This window comes from Musa acuminata, chromosome BXJ3-3, assembly GCF_036884655.1.
Source record: "Musa acuminata AAA Group cultivar baxijiao chromosome BXJ3-3, Cavendish_Baxijiao_AAA, whole genome shotgun sequence".
In the NCBI taxonomy this organism is placed as follows: Eukaryota; Viridiplantae; Streptophyta; class Magnoliopsida; order Zingiberales; family Musaceae; genus Musa; species Musa acuminata.
The window spans coordinates 34,299,662-34,319,254 of record NC_088351.1 but is presented as its reverse complement, the minus strand read 5'-3'; the positions used below and the strand labels follow the sequence as shown (position 1 = coordinate 34,319,254).

Sequence of the window (19,593 nt, the reverse complement as noted above, 5' to 3'; positions counted from 1 at the left end):
AAGTGGGAACACATTAGTGAATATGAACTATGTTGTGAATAACATTTATACTTAATATTACTTTTTACACATACATGTTGACCAAACCGATCCGACTTGCTTAATCGTGACCCGATGCCAATTTGTGCAGTTAGATAGAGGAAGGATCGGATTAGGCTTCAGTGCTTGCAACGAGGAAGGAGGACACACGTAGACTTTGGCACGATCTGCGGTTCATATTACGGCGGCACGTTTCTTAAAGCAGGAGGTCTCCTGCGTGCATCACGCGTTAGGTACCGCGATGTGGGGGGCACCGTCTTCGTTGCCATTACACCGGTGGGTTCTGTGGCGCTGCGTGAACAGAGAGTCCTCCAACCACAAATCGCGACGTGGGCAAGGTTTCTTCTTGCGTGAGGAACTATGTAAGCGTCTCGGCTAGGGAAAAGAAGAGAATCGCGAGTACGTGGACGTGTCCAATTTGGGGGCATGAGGATATCGTTTCGTTTGAGAAAGTGGGATGCGGTCGCGTGCATGGCTCCCATCTCAGCCGTCCGCTCATGCGGGCCCCACATGAACCTGATGACGCTTTGACTTAACCCAGTGTCAACAGTATGGCTTTCTGAAAACTTGATGTGATCAACGGCTGCCGCCACGTCAGGTTAGATTCAGTTTTCTTTTTCTCGTTCTTTTAATCACGCAATAAATCTTCCCATATCCTGAGGCCATTTCTATATCACAACCCTCGAGGGAGAAGAACTTTGAGGCACTTCACATTACAAGCATAGTTTAGAAGAAGAATATACATATACACATACAATAATTGCACAAAAAAAAATCCGGCACATCAGCTATTGGGCAGACTAAATGCCTATAAGCCTGTTCTAAATCAGGAAGCAGAGAATGAACAGTTCAATTCAAAATTACTCGGTCTGCAACTGTTTGTAGGGTCAAGTGATCTTCCCATTCTCAAAAAAGAAAAGATTTAAGGTTAGTAACAATGATGAACTTTTAGATTACAAATTAAAGAGGAAGACACGATTAAGAAGCCAAAACCTTTTCATTATTTTCAGGTACTTCTTGGACTCCATGGGAACACAGCCTTCATAATGTTTCTTCAAATGTTTAAGCTGAGAAGATAAAAATCAAATTTTGTGAAGCATATTATTGATTTGATATAATAGAAGAATAAATGGACTTATCATCTCCAAGCTGTTTATGTCATGACTCCAATTACTAAAGGAAACAACTACCAGTACTCTGAAAATGACTTTCCCACAAAAGGAGTGACAACCACCAGCCTGAAGCCCAGATTGGTTCATGCAGTATATAAACATCAATGATAAGAAGAAGCCAGGCTATCCTCAATATGTAATTGTCATGTCATGCCTCTTTTCGATGTCGATTCTTCTGTTTCTCTGTAAATGTCTCTCTCTATCCCCTCCACCTCCTCCATGTTGCCACCTTCTCACCATGTCGCCATTGCCTCCTCCACCTCTCATCCTACCCACTATATGCTGCCATCTCCTCCTCTTCCTCCTCCGCTTCCCTCTACTCTCCTCTTGCCTCTCTTTTACTCTTTCAATTCTTCCACCCCCAGACAAAATTGTACTAGTTGGTACCAAAGTGTAACACATTGCACTAAAGAGTTGTTGTTGTTTAGGCGACTGAGCTAGCTAGTATTGTAGCAGCATTCCTGATTTTTTTTTGTTAATTTTCAGGTAAATGTTCTTAAACAGGTAGTGTTGTAGTAGGAGGTTCAGGCATGTTCTAGTGAAAAACAGCAAACTAGTAAGGAGCATCCGAAAACTATATTTCCATGCTAAGAATTCACATCCCCTTTGTCACACCTATATCTGGTATTCCCACAGTGATGCAAAATGAAAGTAGAGAACAGACAAAAGCTAACCAATTAAGAAGCTTCTGTTCAACATTTTATGTTATCAGATGAAGATTGTCTAAAAAGATACGAGGAGAAAAGGCAAACAGAGAAGACAAGAATACTTTACAACTGCCTTGCTCACATGCTTATGATAATCAGCATTGTGGAAAAGCTGATCTGCTAATGCTCGAAACTGTTCAATAAAAAAAACTGATATAAAAAATAGAGAAGTTGATCATCGAACATCATCATAATTAAACAGAATCATAATGGCATGAACTTGGCAATTTTCATCTCCTTCTACTTGTAATTCAGCTAAACCATACATGGATAGTCTGATGACAAGATCCTTGATCAATGATGTTCTAGTGCATAAAATAAAATATGGCAATATTCAAGATTCACAAGTAAGAAAGACAAGGCAGTCATACTAATATACTAGACATAGTGCTAAACATTTTCTTGTTTGAGCATTTAACATTGGTACAACTTCCCATAAAAGATGGAGTTATGCATCATGAAATTCAATAGATCTTTCATTAGATTCCATTGTCATGACTCTTCTTAATCTAATAATTTTATCTTAAGACTTCATCAGTGGGCATCACGAGTTAGATGCATGCATGTACCAAGAAGAAAGGAAGAAACAATTGGTTTTTCCGTTTGGTATGTGAATATTAGTTAAATTAAGGACCAACTTCTAAACAAACAAGAAGAAGAACCAACAATGCCCAGGATGATAGAAGGCTATAAATTTGAAGATGAGATCTCAAACAATAAGGGGCACTTTCTTTATCTCAGCCTAAAATCAGCAGGTGTCCGGATATATTTTGTCAGGAAAACAGACATACGGAAGTTTTCTGGCATGCAGTTGATAATTCCAATATAAGGAGAGAGCAGAGGGAAGAAGTAAACATGAAAACTAGACTACAGCAATATTGAAGGCCTGTGGTTAAGAAAGTACACCCTTCATTTTCACACCACATAACACTGATGTAGCAACCCATGACTAATCATTTCTATAGTTGATCAACACTTTCCTACTCAAATTAGGACTCCTAGACCCCCTCATAAGATACCTTTCAGTTTTATTCAGATTCCAACATAATCAACAAAAGAGTCCCCACTGACTTCTAAAGGCAGACTATCAAGATTGTTGGACAAATTAAAGATCCATGTAACCCAAATAACTGAGACATTATAGTTTGTTGTCATCATTGTTGTTGTTGAGAGGGTAGAGTTAGCTTTTGCTACTGTAACTCATGGATCATAACTAGACTAGGATCAATTGGATTCACTAAAGAATCTAATAAAATTTATAATAAATCCACAATATAAGTCTACTGTACCTACAAGACCATATTGATCTTCTTGAAGTGCCATCAAAAACTCACCAACAAAGATCACTTGGCAAAGCAAGTCTATACATAAGCACAGGGAGTAGGCATTTGTGCTAAAGAAATTAAAGGAAAGAAACCTAAGCACATATTATATATTTATAATATATATTGTATAAATCAGGATCGACACTCAGAAGTTAGAACTACTTAAAGGTTCTTTTCATGGAAAACAAATGGGAGACCGTATATACAAATATGTGCCATAAAACAACATTAGACATGAAGCATGAAATTTCCCTCTAGCTTCAATCTTCACAACAGAATTTATAGAATGATTTAGATACCATAATATATAATATACGAGTCACATAAGCAGAAAAACATCACAAACCTTAGCGATACATACATCAAAGGATTAGAGAAAATAGAGGGGGGTACATACCCTCTTATATATTGATGGTGAATCCAAGTCCTAAAACCTAGGGACCAGATCGTATCAATTTTGCTGCTGCGTGAACACGAGAGAGTTAATCGAAAAGAAAGCGCAACAATCTGGGAGGAAAATAAAACAACGAATTCGACGAACCAAATTGCAGACGGGGATCCGCCGACGGGTATCGGGAAACAGAAAGAAGGAGAAGGAAAAGTTCACCGTATTTGGGGACCGCAACTGCGACCTTGATCGGAGAGGCGTTCTCTAACACGAGAGGAGAGCGGCGACGTGGCAAAGCGACGTACCCTCTCCGCCGTCCGATGGGCGCGCGACTTCCTGATGATGTACGCGATTCTTTGCACGAGCTAGCCACGTGTAGTCAACGTAAAAATAAAATAATATTGTAAACGCCGTCTGTGGGAATCGAACCCACGACCACGTGGTTAAAAGCCACGCGCTCTACCGGCTGAGCTAAGACGGCTTACCGAGTCTTTGCTTAACCTTCAATTGTGAAGCTGTACCCTCTCCGTCGTCCGATCGGCGCGCGACTTCCTGATGGTGTACGCGATTCTTTGCACGAGCTAGCCAAGTGTATTCAACGTAAAAACAAAATAATATATTAAACGCCGTCTGTGGGAATCGAACCCACGACCACGTGGTTAAAAGCCACGCGCTCTACCGGCTGAGCTAAGACGGCTTAGCGAGCTTTATTGTTTTAGTTTATATATCATAAAAATAAAACATATTTAATGCACCTAAATTATTTCTTACTAATTTAGTTATAATTCATTGAGTTAATTCGAAGAAGAAAGGACGTAAAAAAAAAAAAAAACATTTTCTAATTTTTAAATAGTCACTAACTTAACTTCTTGATTGCATACATAATATACTAACTATCGCGTTTGTGTGTTTGATTCCTCAAATGCGATTTGAAATTTGAAAATATAGTTTCAAAAAGCCTTAATTATAAATATAGTGGACTTGGAAAGAGTTCAGAAGTCATCTATGAGACAGTGGTAAGCTGTGGCAAGCTGAGGGGTTCTCAAACAGGCTATAAGCTTTTTAACCTGTGAATCCTGCACATTATCCACTTTCTATAGTCTTTTAAGATCAAGAACAACAAGATTCAGTCATGTGTGCTGAACAATGGAAATTTCTTCTGCAAAACCATGAAATGCATCTCTGGGAAATAAAGAATTATTGCATGTAATGTTTGAAATGTACCACTAAGAATAGGACACTACAAAGCACACTCTTTTACATCAAGCTTTGCATCAGGAGCTTAAACCATCCTGCCCAGACTTCAGCAGCAAGTGACATTAAGCTTGAATTTTGTGGAGGAAACAGCCTTATTACAAGTGGAAAGAAGTGTACTTGTTGCCTTTGCTAGGGGGACAGGAAGTACATATGAAGCTAGAAACTTACACAGGACACCTGCGTCCGATGAGATCGCGCTTGTGAATGCCATCTCTGCGACAAGCTATATTTCTCGTCTATGACTGCACAGATTGCTCACCTGCAGCAAGCGAAGAGAAGTTCTTTCGCAGTCCAAGTCACTTGAGCAAGATCTTGGAGTGAGCAAATTGTTTCTTTGTCCATCGGGAAAAGCTTAGGAAGGCACTCTGTCGAGGGCAAACAAACAAATAAGAAACAGATAACCACATGAAATGAGATTATTTGTAGGTAATGAAGTTATATCTATCATCTGTGTTTGAAGGCTGGGAGAAAAATTTATGCAGCACAGGTACACTAGATTGTCTCAAAACCAAAATATTCAAAGATTGTTAGTGTCCGTAATCACTCTTATGTTGCTAATAATTGTAAATCCTACTCCTATTTTGCTCACACTTCCTTAAAGATGTTGATGCTTCGCATTAGTTGGTGCTGTCAAGGACCAAACAAACAAAAAGAGTGTATGAACCCACCATGAAAGCAACATGAGATGATAGGTTACTGAGATCCTCAATCATGAGGTACATGTTGTGGTATACATAGGAGGTTCCAGAGATCGTACATCTGATACGAATCAAGGAAGCTTGTTGCTCATAAGCAACAGTCGAAGGCAAATTCATGTGGTTCATGAGACAAAGTGGACAATGGATGATTCCTCATATGAGACTAGATGGGTCCTCAATCCACATCAACCCAACCGACTCATTGGAATGAAGGAACTTGACAGATAGGAGTAACAAAATTCTAACAAAGAATTAGATGCTCTCCGACCATGTTTTTAAGGCACGAATTCACTCAGTTTTGGAATATTTATGCATATTCATAAAAAAATGCTTATGTGGAATGCCCTGTGATATAATCACATCACATGATCTAATATTGTAGTTTAATGTGATATCCTATTCAGTTTTCCATTAGATTCCTGAATTTGCAAAAGAATGAGTTATACAGGTAGCATCAAACAATTTCAATGCAAGTGTAGTGTCTTGGATGGTTCAATTCCAGATATTTTCTAATGTCAAACATTTAAATAATGAACTCAACAAGTCACACATCAAAATAACATGTTAATCATACAATGCGTGAATCTTTCCTCAAGTCTAATAATATGTGTTTAATGCTTTTAGATTTTTCATTTGCTGATATATATTAAGCTTGAGAGTGCACAGTAAAATGAATAAAAACTAAAGCAGAGTAGCACATACATTGACATCTAATTATGTACAAGTCAAAAAGGACCTTCCATTTAGCATGCTAAGAAAATGACAAAAAAGAAATTACGAGGAGAAAAGGAAGCAGTTACATTACCTGGATATCTAACAAAGTTGAATAGTGAGAGTGAAGCCAAAACCCTCTCTTCTTGTGCTCTATGATAGCTCAGGCTCTCGAACAAGCGAGGTGCTAGAGTTGAGCAAACTAGAGACTGCAGATGGTTCACATTATGCCATGAAACAAGGGAACTGCTCATCCATGCGACTGTAACAAGGCATGAGCGTGCCAGACCAGGGATCCCATCAGCCATGCAATTTGATAGAGCAACCAGGAACCTTTTATTACCACTAGTTAACAAGACAATGGACAACTTCCTAAGCCATTCTTCAGTAACTTTTTCTTCTTCCTGGTAATTACAATAAATCGTCTCAGCAAGGAATCACATATATTGATCTACCACACAAAATTTTCCATCAATATAAAACAAATGCCATCTCTTGATATAAAATGATTACTCTAGGCAATGAAATATATAATAATGATGAAGATAGGTTGATTACTTCACAAGAGACAAAAACAAAGCCTAATACTTAATCTGAGTAGATTTAGAGGAATGTCCAAACAACTGATACCACAGAAGACTTTTAGAAACAACAGAAGGGATGGATTTTGCAGGTGGAATTTCACACATAACAGGCAATATCGCAAACACATCACTTACAAGTGGGTGAGGCACACATAACAGCAATCATAGAAGAGAATAAAGAAGAAGACAAACAGCCCAAATAAGAGGTTTAGATATAGCAAAGAACAATGCAAATTAATCTCATTATTACTCTAGATTGTAAGAAAAATGTATGGGAGAAACAAACTTAACAAAGCTTCCGCAATTACATCACTTGCCATAGCAATACAAATTTTCAAGTGAGATCTAAATGTCGATCAACATCAATATTTACAAACTAATTGGGAGTAAGAATGGTCAAGCTCAGTGATGTATGACAATTACATAACAGTATTTTTGTATTGTACCTACTAGAGGATGTAACTTTTATATTGAAGAAATTTGTGTTTGTTTTTTCTTCAGACTATAGCAGGCATAAGCCTTGCGATTAACTCAAAATTTTTCGATGGGCCAGTAGAGAAACTAGTAGAATGTCATAAATTTTTAGCATAGAGACAAGATTCTTCTTCACTTCAATAAATTCCATATAGTGCACAAAGAGTTAAGAGTGTCACAATCTACAACAGTGAACAGAGAGAAGTAGTACTCTACTATGAACACAATAACAGAATGGCCTATCCATATAGACTGAGGGAACAACAAGCCAGATCAATGCTCAGGATGGAGATGCCCCATATTTGTGATGTGCTATGAAAAAAACACCAGCATCCTGCAAAGATGCATAAAATTTAGATTTTTTTTCCCTTCATGAGGTTCACGCTTAAAAACATCTTATGGTGACTAAATATTTCCCTACGTCCAGCTTATTGGTTTTCTCTGTTTCATGTTACCATAGTGCAAATTAACTTTAAAAGTTGTCTACCTTTTATGTAAAGACGTCTAACTAGTCAGACAACACTACAAACTAGATTTAATATATTCGTTAAGATGGTTCAGTGCATGGGTCAGTGCAAAATGCTTTTACATGAGAAAGATTAACCAAATGATGTCAAGCCATAGGGTAATTCCACATATCAATCCATAAATGTTCCTCATTTTGATATTTGAATCTTAAAGATAAATATAAGGCTATAGCATACTTCAAAATTCAGAGTAGGAATGTTATAGCTTCTATATCATTGCAGAAGACTATTAAAAGAACAGCCAGCTTGTAAGCTGTTAGACCAGATCTGCTTGTTGGATGTCATGGCTAATGCAATGTTATTCTCTGGTAGAATAAAAACCTACCGGTCTCATATTGTCATCTACAAAAATCTCTTTGCTTCTGAATGAATCTGAAAGGCTATCATGTAGACCTGCTCGCTTAAGTAACCATGCCTCTGATGTGGCCTCTCCCAAACAAGAAAACCTGCCCCCCAAGAGCGAAAGAGCTCTGCTGCACTTCTCCTGGATCTTCTTATTGTGCAAATTGCGTTCCAGGGCTGCTATTAAAGCATCAATTGCCTCTTCTCTGTGGATACTGTACTGCAAAGGATCTCCCTGAAACATAATTGACATATGGAGACTGCACATAGATCTAAAATGGAACTCTTAAGGAACTAACACATCAAAAACAATTGGTCTGGAAGATGTACCAGAAGATCAAGCTGCAAAAGAAGTGCTGCTGCTACTGGGCGTTGTTCAAGCGGCGCTTGGTGTAGATAAACCAATAGGACATGCATTATGTTCAGGAAACCGTCATCTTTTAGCTCCTTCAGTAATGTCATAATCTGTGTTGTTCTGTTTAATAAGAAGAATGGATCAAATATAAACCAAAGGAAGTTTCCAGTTGGGACAATTATTAGTGGATTATACCATTCAATTTAGTTGGTCATTAACAACGTTCACTACAAACATTACAGAATTTAAGTGATTTTGGTACCCTAAGAAGATCTTGCCATTACTCGATATGATAATTTACATAATCCAACAATTCCCTAAAAGCCAGATTCTCATATGGTATACAATTAGTTGATAAAATTTTAGCATTTATTTATCTGAAATATCTGTCCTCCAAACAGGTGCTGAATAGATACTTCCCATTAGTAACATCTTCATATAGTTTACTTGTGTAACATCATGCATTGAGTAATATTGTGCTCCAGATGACAACAAAACTGATCTAGTTATTTTGGATAGTAATTCAGTTGTCACAATGTGTTCTTTTTGCTTGACAATGTCCCCAAGAAATAGTCAATTGCTGTAACCAACCAAGAGAGGAGTGGTGTGAGCATACCATTCACGGTAGGCCAATGATTGTACCTAACATGAAGATTACTGTTCTACTGTACAATCATACAATTCAGAAGTCTAGATATTGTTACTGTGGTTCCATCATGGCAATATATAAAAGTCTCAATGTATTATTCACCTGCTACCAGGTGGTCATAGTGCTCATTAATTCACTTCTGCACATCCTTCATCTTGGTCATACTATTTGGTTACTGCATAGAAGGGGAAAGCTAGGCTTGTATAGCCGATACTCCCTATAGTGACTTGTATGAATATATACATGGGCAATTGATGGAATAAATCATCATGTCATTATTAGAGGTCTAGTCATCATGTCATAATCAGAGGTCTAGTTTCCAAGTTTTCAAGCCAAAAGTATGAATGTAACAAAATGCATGATATTGAACATCCATATCATAGAAAATCATCACTTAGAATACTTCAACATTTTTACCATTGTCGATCAGGTCCTAATATCTTTTTTATCCTTACACAAAGACACACTTAGAGAAGCTATCAATATGACATCAAGGCATATGGTATGTACCATAAGAGAAACAATAGGAACTAACTGTGTATTTCTATTTAGATTATTATTTTGCTTAAGTACACATAATTTAGTAGATGTACTAGAGTACTAAGAATGCATCTTTTCTGTTGTGCCCACCTCCACTAGGATTGTGAAGGTCTCACCATGCCAGCCTAATGCTCTCTTAGCTATAAGGGATTTATTGCATATAAATATATATATATATATAACTCTCTCTCTCTCCCCTGCTCTCTCTCAGTTCTCTGCTAGCCAAGACATATATCGCAATCATCGTATACAAAAGAAAAGAAAACAATATACTAATATAATTCTAAGATTATTATTTTCATTTATATAAAAGAATATGTTAATGAAAGGATGTGCATATTTACATTTATAAACAAAACAATAACAGCTTCAATCACTAAAATAATTTCAAGCCCTTGAATCTGAAAAGAGATGTATAAAAAAAACACTTATTACATAGCAAAATTCGAACAAATATCATGGAATGTCAAAAGAAATTTTAGTCCCTAAGAATGCCAAACCGAACTTTTTGAGCAATATTATTGCTATAGAAAATATCCACAGAAAATCAGAAAAAATATTGGCTACAGGCAAAATGCAGCTTAGAGATTTAAACCAGACCTGTTGAGACAGAGCAGTTCACTCAGCAAAGAAATCGCACTTCCATGGGACTTTTGTTGGTTCCCTAGGAGTTGAACTATGGGAGTCTTCTTTATGTTCATTGCCAAGTACTGTCTGCAGCTTCCATCTGCTCGTATACATCTTGCTAAGAGTGAAGCACAGTTTCTACTCTCCTGAGCATCACCTGCTTCAAGTCTTCTGATCAGGAGGTCCAATCCACCAAGGGCAACCAACTGTTTCGAGTTCTCAACATTTCTGTCCACATCAAAACCCATAAGAAGCTGTTCTAGAAGGTAGAATGCAGCTGATTTGGGATGGCATTGTACAGTAAACAAAGCCTGCATTTCATCTCCAAAGTCCAGAACCCGCAAAACTAATGGTATCCAATCCAAGGACAGCATCTGCTTGGCCTTTGGTTTTAGCAGGTAAAGCACTACTGCTGCCTTTAAGAAAAGATTGTGATTCCTCAACAGTCTCAAGAAAATCTCAAGCTGTGGATCTGCATGCAGTACCACCTGTCTGTTCACATCATTCCTTGCAACCAACTCTGCTAAGATCAAGATCGATAACTCTAGTACTTCGTCATCTTTAGAAGTAAAATTTACCTCCAGAAGACCCTCAATCACAGATGATGTTGACAACGCTGTCACAAGAGCAGTACCTCCTTGTGTACAATGCCAAGCTTTTGCAATTATGTGAACAGCAGCTTCACATTCTTTAAGATTATCGGATTGAGAAATAAGATCAATTGCTCGGCTAAGACTTGATGATTGCACGTTGCTGCATGGTTGGCTGCCAATTACAGCAAAATCTTTTTTAGGAGTTTGTGCATGATGAACTGAAGCTGCATCCGGCATGCTTCGACAAGAGAATAATCGAAAAGAATGTGATTTGCGGGGTACAGAAGCTGCTCCAGAGATTGGATGCTCTCGCACTGTGTCTGCTTCTCTTTGTTTAACCCCAGTGTTGCTCTGTCTATTCAAAAAACAAGCAACACTTGAGAAACTGAACAGTTACCGGATCACAAAAGAGTTACTTTTTCCAAATAATTAAAGGCAGAATTTCTCTCTAACCATATGGAAATCTGCAAGAATATTAAACTGTTTCTCTTCCTGGACTTGCTAATCTATGGTCTTGATAGTAGAGAAAAGACACCTCAGTCACAACATAACAAGATGTTAAATCATAGAGCAAGCATGCTGAATGGACCACATAGACGTAAAAGTTGGAAGAAGAAAAACTTTCTCAAGGCCATCTAAAGTTGCAAGTACCATAGTTGTCTTTTAAAGTTTCAAATTTCTCATATATGCCTAATTTTTTTAAATATATGACTACTTTGTGTGAATATTTGTGATGGCATTAATGAGGTTTATTATGGTATCCATGATATCTTCGAGGGTATTCATGGAAGGTTGTAAACTTTAGAATTATATCTGTTATATTTCAAACTTTATGACAGTACATGTGAAATTACATGTGAGCAGAGGTATATATGAAATTGGGCCACAAAGATGGTGCACAAATGTGCTTGAGTATGTGAAAGCACGATCGTGGTTTACTTTCTTTTCATTTTCTGGTTGACATCTAAGTCAAGATTTAAAGGAAAAAAAAAATTACATAAGGATCCTTTTTACAGGTAGCATCTAAGTGGGCATTTTGGAGGAAAAAAGATCAGAAGATGGAAAAGGGTTAAAATCATCCTGATTATTCTATGCATGATTTGAAAAATCATAGTGATTGTCATATATTCCTCAATAGTAATAGTAATAGCACATAGCACAAAGGTCTGGGGATAAGAATATTTTGTAAATTCTAAGTTTAACAAAATCAGGCATGTCAAAGAACACTGACACTCAACAATCTGAAAACTTTTTCCTGGTACATCTCACTGTGCCGCACAAATCAGAGGCATGGTTGATTAACAGAAATAGCAGTAGAATAGTACAATCCAACAAAACCAAGCACTGTGACTCCTTACTTGATGTCTAGGCATGTAAGCAGGACCATATCGACAAGATTCTTGGAGCAGTGTTCTCTCTTCATGCTTCCCAGCTGAAGAGGATTTCAGAGGCATGCAAAGAACAATTCCTGAATATGAAACACCACCACCAAGTTTTTTTCTAGGGATGTCCTGGACAAGATTCCCAAGGACCCAAACAGATCTTTCTACAGCATCTAGATCACTTGTGCAAGAAGCAATCCAGGACATGTTTGTCTGTTTATTAACGATTAGCTTATTGTATTACATATATGTCAGGCAGATTCCATTGTAAAAGACACCAATAATGCAGAAAGGTTAATCAAACTTCCAACTATTCACCGAAACGAAGAAGCTGCATTGACTCACATGGAGAAGGCTCCCACGCTTGCAGCTAGCTGAATCACCATCAAATTCCCTCTCCAAAGCTGATTGCATGTCATCAATCAGGACACCGTTGTCGCCGATATCTTCCGGTTCCAATGACAGACCGAACACCGCTTGATACCTTCGTTAAATTTATAGTCACATAAGACAGCAAAAGAACGTATCGAGCAAGCATAAGATCAAGCAACAAAAGAGACATTGTCACGTACAGGTCTCTATTGATCGAACTCCGCGACAATGACAGGGATCTTTTCCCCCATGGCTCGAGGTAACTGGGTCTCGGCGGCAACGAGACGGTAGGGACGGGCGGCGCCTTCCCGCCAGATTTGATCCAGTCCCTGTAGTAGACCGCGAACTGAGCAGTGCCGGCGTCCATTTGGTCATTGTAAGCTCTGTTCAAGCCCTTCATCCTCTGGTCCCTGTCCTCCGCATCCCAGCTCGCGACGAGCTCCACCTCCTTGTTATACCACACCTTGAGGTGGAGCAGGTGGGGGAGCAGGAAATGGTCCCAGAGGTCCGGTAGAAGGTTCTTCCGGGCAAGGTAGGGCGCGTCCACGAACACCTGGAGGAGGTGCTTGGCGGAGACCCGGTCGTTCCTCTCTATCTTGTACACGACGGCGAGGTAGAGCTGCGCGCACGCGGACAGGTGGGCGTTCGGCACGCCGCAGGTGTAACCGCCGGCCCGCGACCGGGGGGAGTTGAGCGAGGCCACCACGCTCAGCAGCCGGATGGAGTTCCGCAAAGATCGGATCTTGGAGTCTCTGGGCGCGCCATGGGGGCCCTCCTCCGCCAGCCGCTCGATGCTCTCGATCCCGAGCTCCAGGTTCGCCAGCACCGCGTGGGCGACCCCCTTCCGGGCCGTAGCGATACACGCCGTGCACTTGTCGCGCAGCCGCCGGCGGAAAGCCTCATCTTTCAAGAACCGACCGGCGTAGCCGGAGAGGACGGAGATGACGGCGCGGGCCGCTGCCTCGTCGGCCGAGGGGTCGTCGGCGGCGGCGGCGGCAGAGACCAAGGACCTGGGGGGAGCAGACCCGAGGGAGTTCACCCTGGAGGCGTTGGAGTTAGAGCTGGAGGGGTCGGAGGGGCGGCTGGAGCAGCCGCTGCGGCGGCGGGGGCGGTCGAAGCTCCGGCGGTCGGCGCAAAGGGGAGGGGGGCCGGGCCTCGGGGACTTACGGGGCTTCGGATGGAGATGTGTGCTCTCTTGGGAGAGGAGCTCACGGAGGGAAGCCGCCATGGGTGGGCTTGGATTGGGTAGGCAGGTGAAAAAGATAGGACCTTTGCAGGCATTTCTTGGAGAGAGAAGTAAAAAAGGTGCGAACCAAGCAGAGAGAGTGTGCAGGGAGGATGGAGACAAAGAGAGGCGTTGGCTTCGGGGACACAAACCGGAGTGGCGTTGTCATGCTCTGCATCTGCACTCTGCTCTCTCTCTCTCTCTCTCTCCAACGTTGTAAAAGTAGAACTTTTGTCCATGATGGGCTGCATGTGTTGCAGGAACGAAGGTGGAGTTTGGAGAGACATGGAGGGAAATTAGCGTTCGAGGTTGATTGTTTTGTTGCTTATCTAGACAGGCTCTGCACAGTCTACATGGTGTGATCCTCTCAGCTTGAAGCAAAGGTAGATGGTGACTTCATAAGCTTGAAATGTTGAGCGAAGGTTGTCATGTTGATGCATGAAGCTGGCAGATAGCATCTTGTCTCAGAGATTGGTCAGCATCTGCATCCAATAGTTTCCATTTCGTGTTGGAGAGTACATAGAAATATGCACGGTTAAACACACACACACACACGCAAACATCAAGAGATTTGCATGAAAAGGAGGCCGTAAAGGTCCTGTCATCATCTGGCATTGATGCTTGCTTGTCATTTTCAATCATCCACTTGAGTGACACCATCTCAGATTCAGACGGCTATCATTGCCATGTGTTCTTGTTGCCAGGTATTCATTCAAATCCCTCGTGAGACCCCCTTCATGTGCAAACCTATGTGCTCATCTTCTAGTGCTCCAGATGCGATTCCTGGTGTGTCATGTGTGTTCAGGCCACACCAAGTGTGCAAATACATGACACAAAGCTCAAGAAAGCTGAGATGGGCAGCGGTATTCTGAGATTCCTCCCTTGTTTCAAAGATTGCCTTTGATCCATTGCAGCCTTTGATCTCCTTCTCCGAGGTTTGTTAGTCCTTATCGTTCTCTTCTTTTTGGTTCTCTCTCAACTGTAATTAGGCCATTGGATTCTGTAGCCAAGTCTAGAAATAAAAAGTCTTTCCAACCTTTTGTTGGATCTTTTTGGCATCATATATCACTTTTTGGTTGTTGACTGTTTGGTTGGCATTGTTGCCACTACCTCACGGCAAAACAATGTTGGTGGGTTGCTGAGACCCACTACCTACAACAAGTGGTGTAATCGAAGACATCCTTACGGCAGATGGAATTCTCCTACTGTTGCGTACTGTGTAAGTACGAACTCTTTTGAGTTGGATTAGTTTCTCACGCACGTACTGTAAATTCCAACCAGAGAGGACAGCTTGAGCTCCATGCAAAGACCCACCTCTCTCTCTCTCTCTCTCTCTCTCTCTCTCTCTCTCTCTCTCTCTCTCTCTCTCATACACACACAACATGTGTACTGAAGTGAAATTGGAGGGGCAACTAAATAATAAACCTATACTGGTAATCCTCTCTTCTCCATCAGTCTATTCTCTCTCTCTCTCTCTCTCTCTGAAAACACAAAGCATGTTTATGTTAATTGAAATTGGAGGAGCAAGTAAATGATATATTTATTGTAGAGGAGTTGGAGATAAGGGTGATGACATGAGAGTCGACTCATTTTGAAGTGTGTTTGATGGATTCAGGATCTTAGAGTCTTCTCCTACCAATCTTCATCCTTCCATTAATCTACTCTCTCTCTCTCTCTTCTCTTCTGCTTCTTTATGCCGTCACCATTCTCCAGATATTGAGAGGGAATCCAAATTAAGATCCAAGGATGACTCAGAAGTCCATAAGGTACCTCAGCGAAGATCTTGCTAAGTATGCACTGCCTGCAGAATCAGGGAAGCGAATACCCCCTTGGAAGATGAGGAGTACCCACACACACAGTTTCAGAGACCAGTTTGGCACTGCATGCATGTTGCAATATGTGACCTGCATGAAACCTTTCGCTGGACAAGCCTTGCTTCCCCGCGTGACATGTCCTCTGCACTCGCAGAATCTTTTATAGGTTGAAGGACTTCGCTTTCCGCCCCCTCTTGTCCGGTAGTAAGTTCACAGTTCGATCCGTGACCAGAGCCTGTCCCTTCTGCACACCTTACTTGGCAGACCACCACATTCTTCTTCTTCTCCATTATTGCCAGCGCCCATGCACTCGATCCCATTGCTCTCTGGAACGGGATGCAGTGCTCATTGTGACCACCATTTACTTTTGCTTGGGTTTCCTGTGGTCAAGTCTACATGTGTCCTTCTCGTTCCTTTGGGCACTGGAGAGGTAACATGGGGGCCTCGTCACCGTGGCTTTGCTGCCTCCTGTTGTGACTCTTTCTCTGTGAATGAAAGATTGATAGATGAAGAAGGACAAGATAAAACTTCTGAGACAAGCATCAGAAATCTTGTAATTTTTGTCAAGATCAGATCTATGAGAGATGGGCAGTGTTGTTTGTGGCTCTCTCTCTCTCTCTCTTGCATATCAACACAGGCCATGCACATGCAGGCTGTGGAGAAACAGATACGCTAGATTTCATGACCATGTATCTTGTGAGGTAGGGATATTGGATGTTTCCTATCATGGTTCCAAATCCTATTCTGTCTAGTTATAGTGATTCTTGACCGATAACATCCAGTGACTGGGGTAGTAGCTACGACAGCAATATCTTTTTCTTATGCTTAGATTTATTTGATGATTGGATCATGGATAAAGCTGGCACCAAAATATTTTTGTTGTTCGAAGAGGCTTCTTTTACCATGATCAAAGTTGGTCAAACTTGATTCGGTCAAACCGGATCTAAGTATGGGATCTTAGTGTCAATCTTGACCATTAATAGATTTGACCTCACCTAAGGAAGATGATATCTCTACCGTCTGGAGACCATGAAATTTATACATTAAAAATATAATTAATATAGGTACTTATATTCACATAGGTTGTCTAGGTCATGAAATTATAATTAGAAAATATTAAATGGCATGGTAAAAGATAAAGAGACCACCCTACGAGTGCATTATTATAGATTATAAATTCTAAATAAATATTTAAATAGTATTAATTATGAGTTCGACTTTGTACATGTAATTGATTTTAAATAGTTAGAAGTATTGATTCGTATGACATGACATATATATATATATATATTTACATTAGGAAAAAGGTGGAGAGTTTGGGTAAAAATGATTCGATCACGCTGTCATCCCTACAATTCGAGCCCACACCAATTAAAATAAGAAGGAATAGAGTATTATTGATTGGGGCCCGTTTGGCAAAGAATGTGGCTTAATTATTAATGCTTCACGCGTTGTACAAACTCCACTCGACCAACACTGGGTAGATCCAACCAGCTCAAGTTTTGGTCTCATCGAAGAAGAAGATTCTCTTTGCGTGATACAAGAGACAAGCTTGAAACGAAGTCGGAGCCAATCCATATTCTTCTTCCCCGAACTACTCACTTGTCAAGTTCTGTCTAAATAAAGCATGTCTAACTCTAAATATGTTAGAATCTGTGTAAAATTAAGTCGGGAGCATTATCCACCGATGACCTTCTGACTATCAAATTAGTGTTGGATTCGGATTGTTAGGAGTGAGCTCGTAAGAAAATTTTTTAACATGGGGAATGCAACTCGGAAGCTCTTTTTATAGTGGGCTCTATGGATTATTACTCTCAAGATTATCGACTAGTATGGTGGCACGATTATGAGTTGTTATCGAACATAACTGAGGTCTTGGTTTCATCTATGCATCATCGATATGCATATTCGATCGTTTTAACTGTATCGTTGATATGCGCATTTGGTTTTTTCAATAGTCTTTAGACGTGTTTGTATGTGTGCTCTATTTTTATCCAAATCCCCAATGAGCACATCGTTTCATTTGATAGAATCTAATCTCTAAGATCTTAGCATTAATGGTTTGACACTATGTCCAAATGACAAATCCTAATGCAATCACGTGGAGATTTTTTTAAATCATTGAGGATTAGGAAGATCGTCGTGATTGCACTGTTTTGACTTTGTGCAATGGCATGTCGCCACATAGTCTGTTAGCTAACCCATAAAAAAACGAGATTATTAGTGTAAGGATCACTCGAGCCATATAAATAGCTATCCTTCAAGGCAAATCAGAGTCTTCAAATGCTTAGAGCATTCGATATTTCAGCCTCTTTGACCTTTAAAGAACACCCAAGATTTAGATGTCTTCCTTTTTTGAGTCTATTTCTTCCTCCTTTATAGCGGATTTAGATAGCTCACCAATATGATCTCCTTCGTTAGATGTCTTCCTTGTGTTGAGGGAACTGCCTTTTTAAAGGCAAGTCCATGGGGTCTCACAGATCGCATCGAGATCTTTCGACTTCAATTCCTGAATCTCCTCAATCGACCTACAACATATTATGGAGGCTCTCAATATTCCGATCGAGTTCGATCGATCGTATGTGTCACATCATTATTTTTATACTTCCATTGATGTCTTAGAGGCAGGACTCTTCGTCTCTTTTTCACTTGAGTCTTTAATTCTTGAAAATTTTCTCCGTATTAGGTGATATAATTTTTAAGACAATCAATTATGAGATATGGGCTGTAGCCTTGTTTGTGGTTCTTTCTTTTTCTCTCTCTCTCTCTCTCTCTCTCTCTCTCTCTCTCTCTTCGTAGCCTTGTGGTTCCAAATCCTATTCTGTCGACTTTTTAAGTACTGTACCGAGTAACAATAATTCTTGGTTGATACATCTGGTGAATGGGGGTAGTAGAAATTAGTGCTATATATTTTCCTTATGATTAGAATTACTTAATTGGATCATAGATTAAAAATGGTACCATAAACTTTTGCTATTAGAAGAGTTCTTCTTTTTTTTTAACCATAGTCAAAGTTGGTCAAATTCGATTCCCTCGAACCGGATCGAGATCATGAAAGATTTTCTATAAACAAATATTTTTAATATATATACTTATACATATAGGTTGTCTTGGTCATGATATTTTAATTCATGAATAATTAGATATAGTTTTGATACGTAATAAAATAAGAGAGATATATTTAAAATGATATGAATAGATATTATAATTAGAAAATCTTAAATCATTAGGTGAAAGATAAAGATAGAACTAAAAGTATATTATCGTAAAATATAAATAAATATTTAAATATAGTTAACTAGAAATATGAGTATATTTATTATCTAGTGACAGGGAACATCAATCATTATCTGACATATGTCGTCATGCGGAGATTAACACGAAAGGAAAGAGTCCTCGTCACCTCCTACCTACATACCCATGGATAATAATCTAAGAGAGATAGTTCGTGCTTATCTCATCCTTATTGTTTACGTAAGCAAAACGTCAAAAGATAAAGTTGGAGCAATTATAAGTTTGCATCCTCCTTATGTCAGATATAAAAGCTAACCCTCAACGTTATGTCGAAAGATTCATTTTTTTTTTTTTTTTGAAAGAAACAAACACCTCCAAAAAGAACATCGGAGTCACTAAGAACTATCTCGAAATCACTCCATAATCATTTCGGAGCGATGTAAGAATACCTTCGAGGTCATATCGAATACTCTATGCTTTTAGGCTCAAACTATATCGAGTCAATTTGAACGTGGACGACGAATTCTCCTAACACATACAAAATATTTAAACAATAAAAAAAATTGAAGAGTTTAGGT

The 19,593-nt window shown here is 39.6% G+C and overlaps 1 protein-coding gene, 1 long non-coding RNA gene and 2 other non-coding genes across 4 annotated transcripts; all 4 read right to left on the bottom strand.

The window, feature by feature from the left end:
* Positions 1-726: 726 nt before the first annotated feature.
* LOC103979012 (uncharacterized) lies at positions 727-3,932 on the bottom strand. The gene is made up of 5 exons (XR_001977133.2): positions 3,785-3,932; positions 3,641-3,706; positions 1,981-2,051; positions 1,033-1,106; positions 727-935 (listed from the first exon to the last, which is right to left on the bottom strand). It is a non-coding gene; the product is annotated as an uncharacterized LOC103979012 (long non-coding RNA).
* Positions 3,933-4,039: 107 nt separating this feature from the next.
* On the bottom strand, positions 4,040-4,112 carry TRNAK-UUU (transfer RNA lysine (anticodon UUU)). The gene has a single exon. It is a non-coding gene; the product is annotated as a tRNA-Lys (tRNA).
* Positions 4,113-4,255: 143 nt separating this feature from the next.
* Positions 4,256-4,328, bottom strand: TRNAK-UUU (transfer RNA lysine (anticodon UUU)). Its single transcript has one exon. It is a non-coding gene; the product is annotated as a tRNA-Lys (tRNA).
* A 486-nt stretch (positions 4,329-4,814) lies between these two features.
* On the bottom strand, positions 4,815-14,348 carry LOC103979013 (putative E3 ubiquitin-protein ligase LIN-2). The gene is made up of 7 exons (XM_009395004.3): positions 12,943-14,348; positions 12,716-12,854; positions 10,369-11,339; positions 8,555-8,699; positions 8,208-8,459; positions 6,392-6,701; positions 4,815-5,253 (listed from the first exon to the last, which is right to left on the bottom strand). Exons 1-7 carry the CDS (start codon positions 13,968-13,970, stop codon positions 5,144-5,146), a joined length of 2,955 nt encoding a protein of 984 aa, XP_009393279.2. The 5' UTR covers positions 13,971-14,348; the 3' UTR covers positions 4,815-5,143.
* Positions 14,349-19,593: the final 5,245 nt, after the last annotated feature.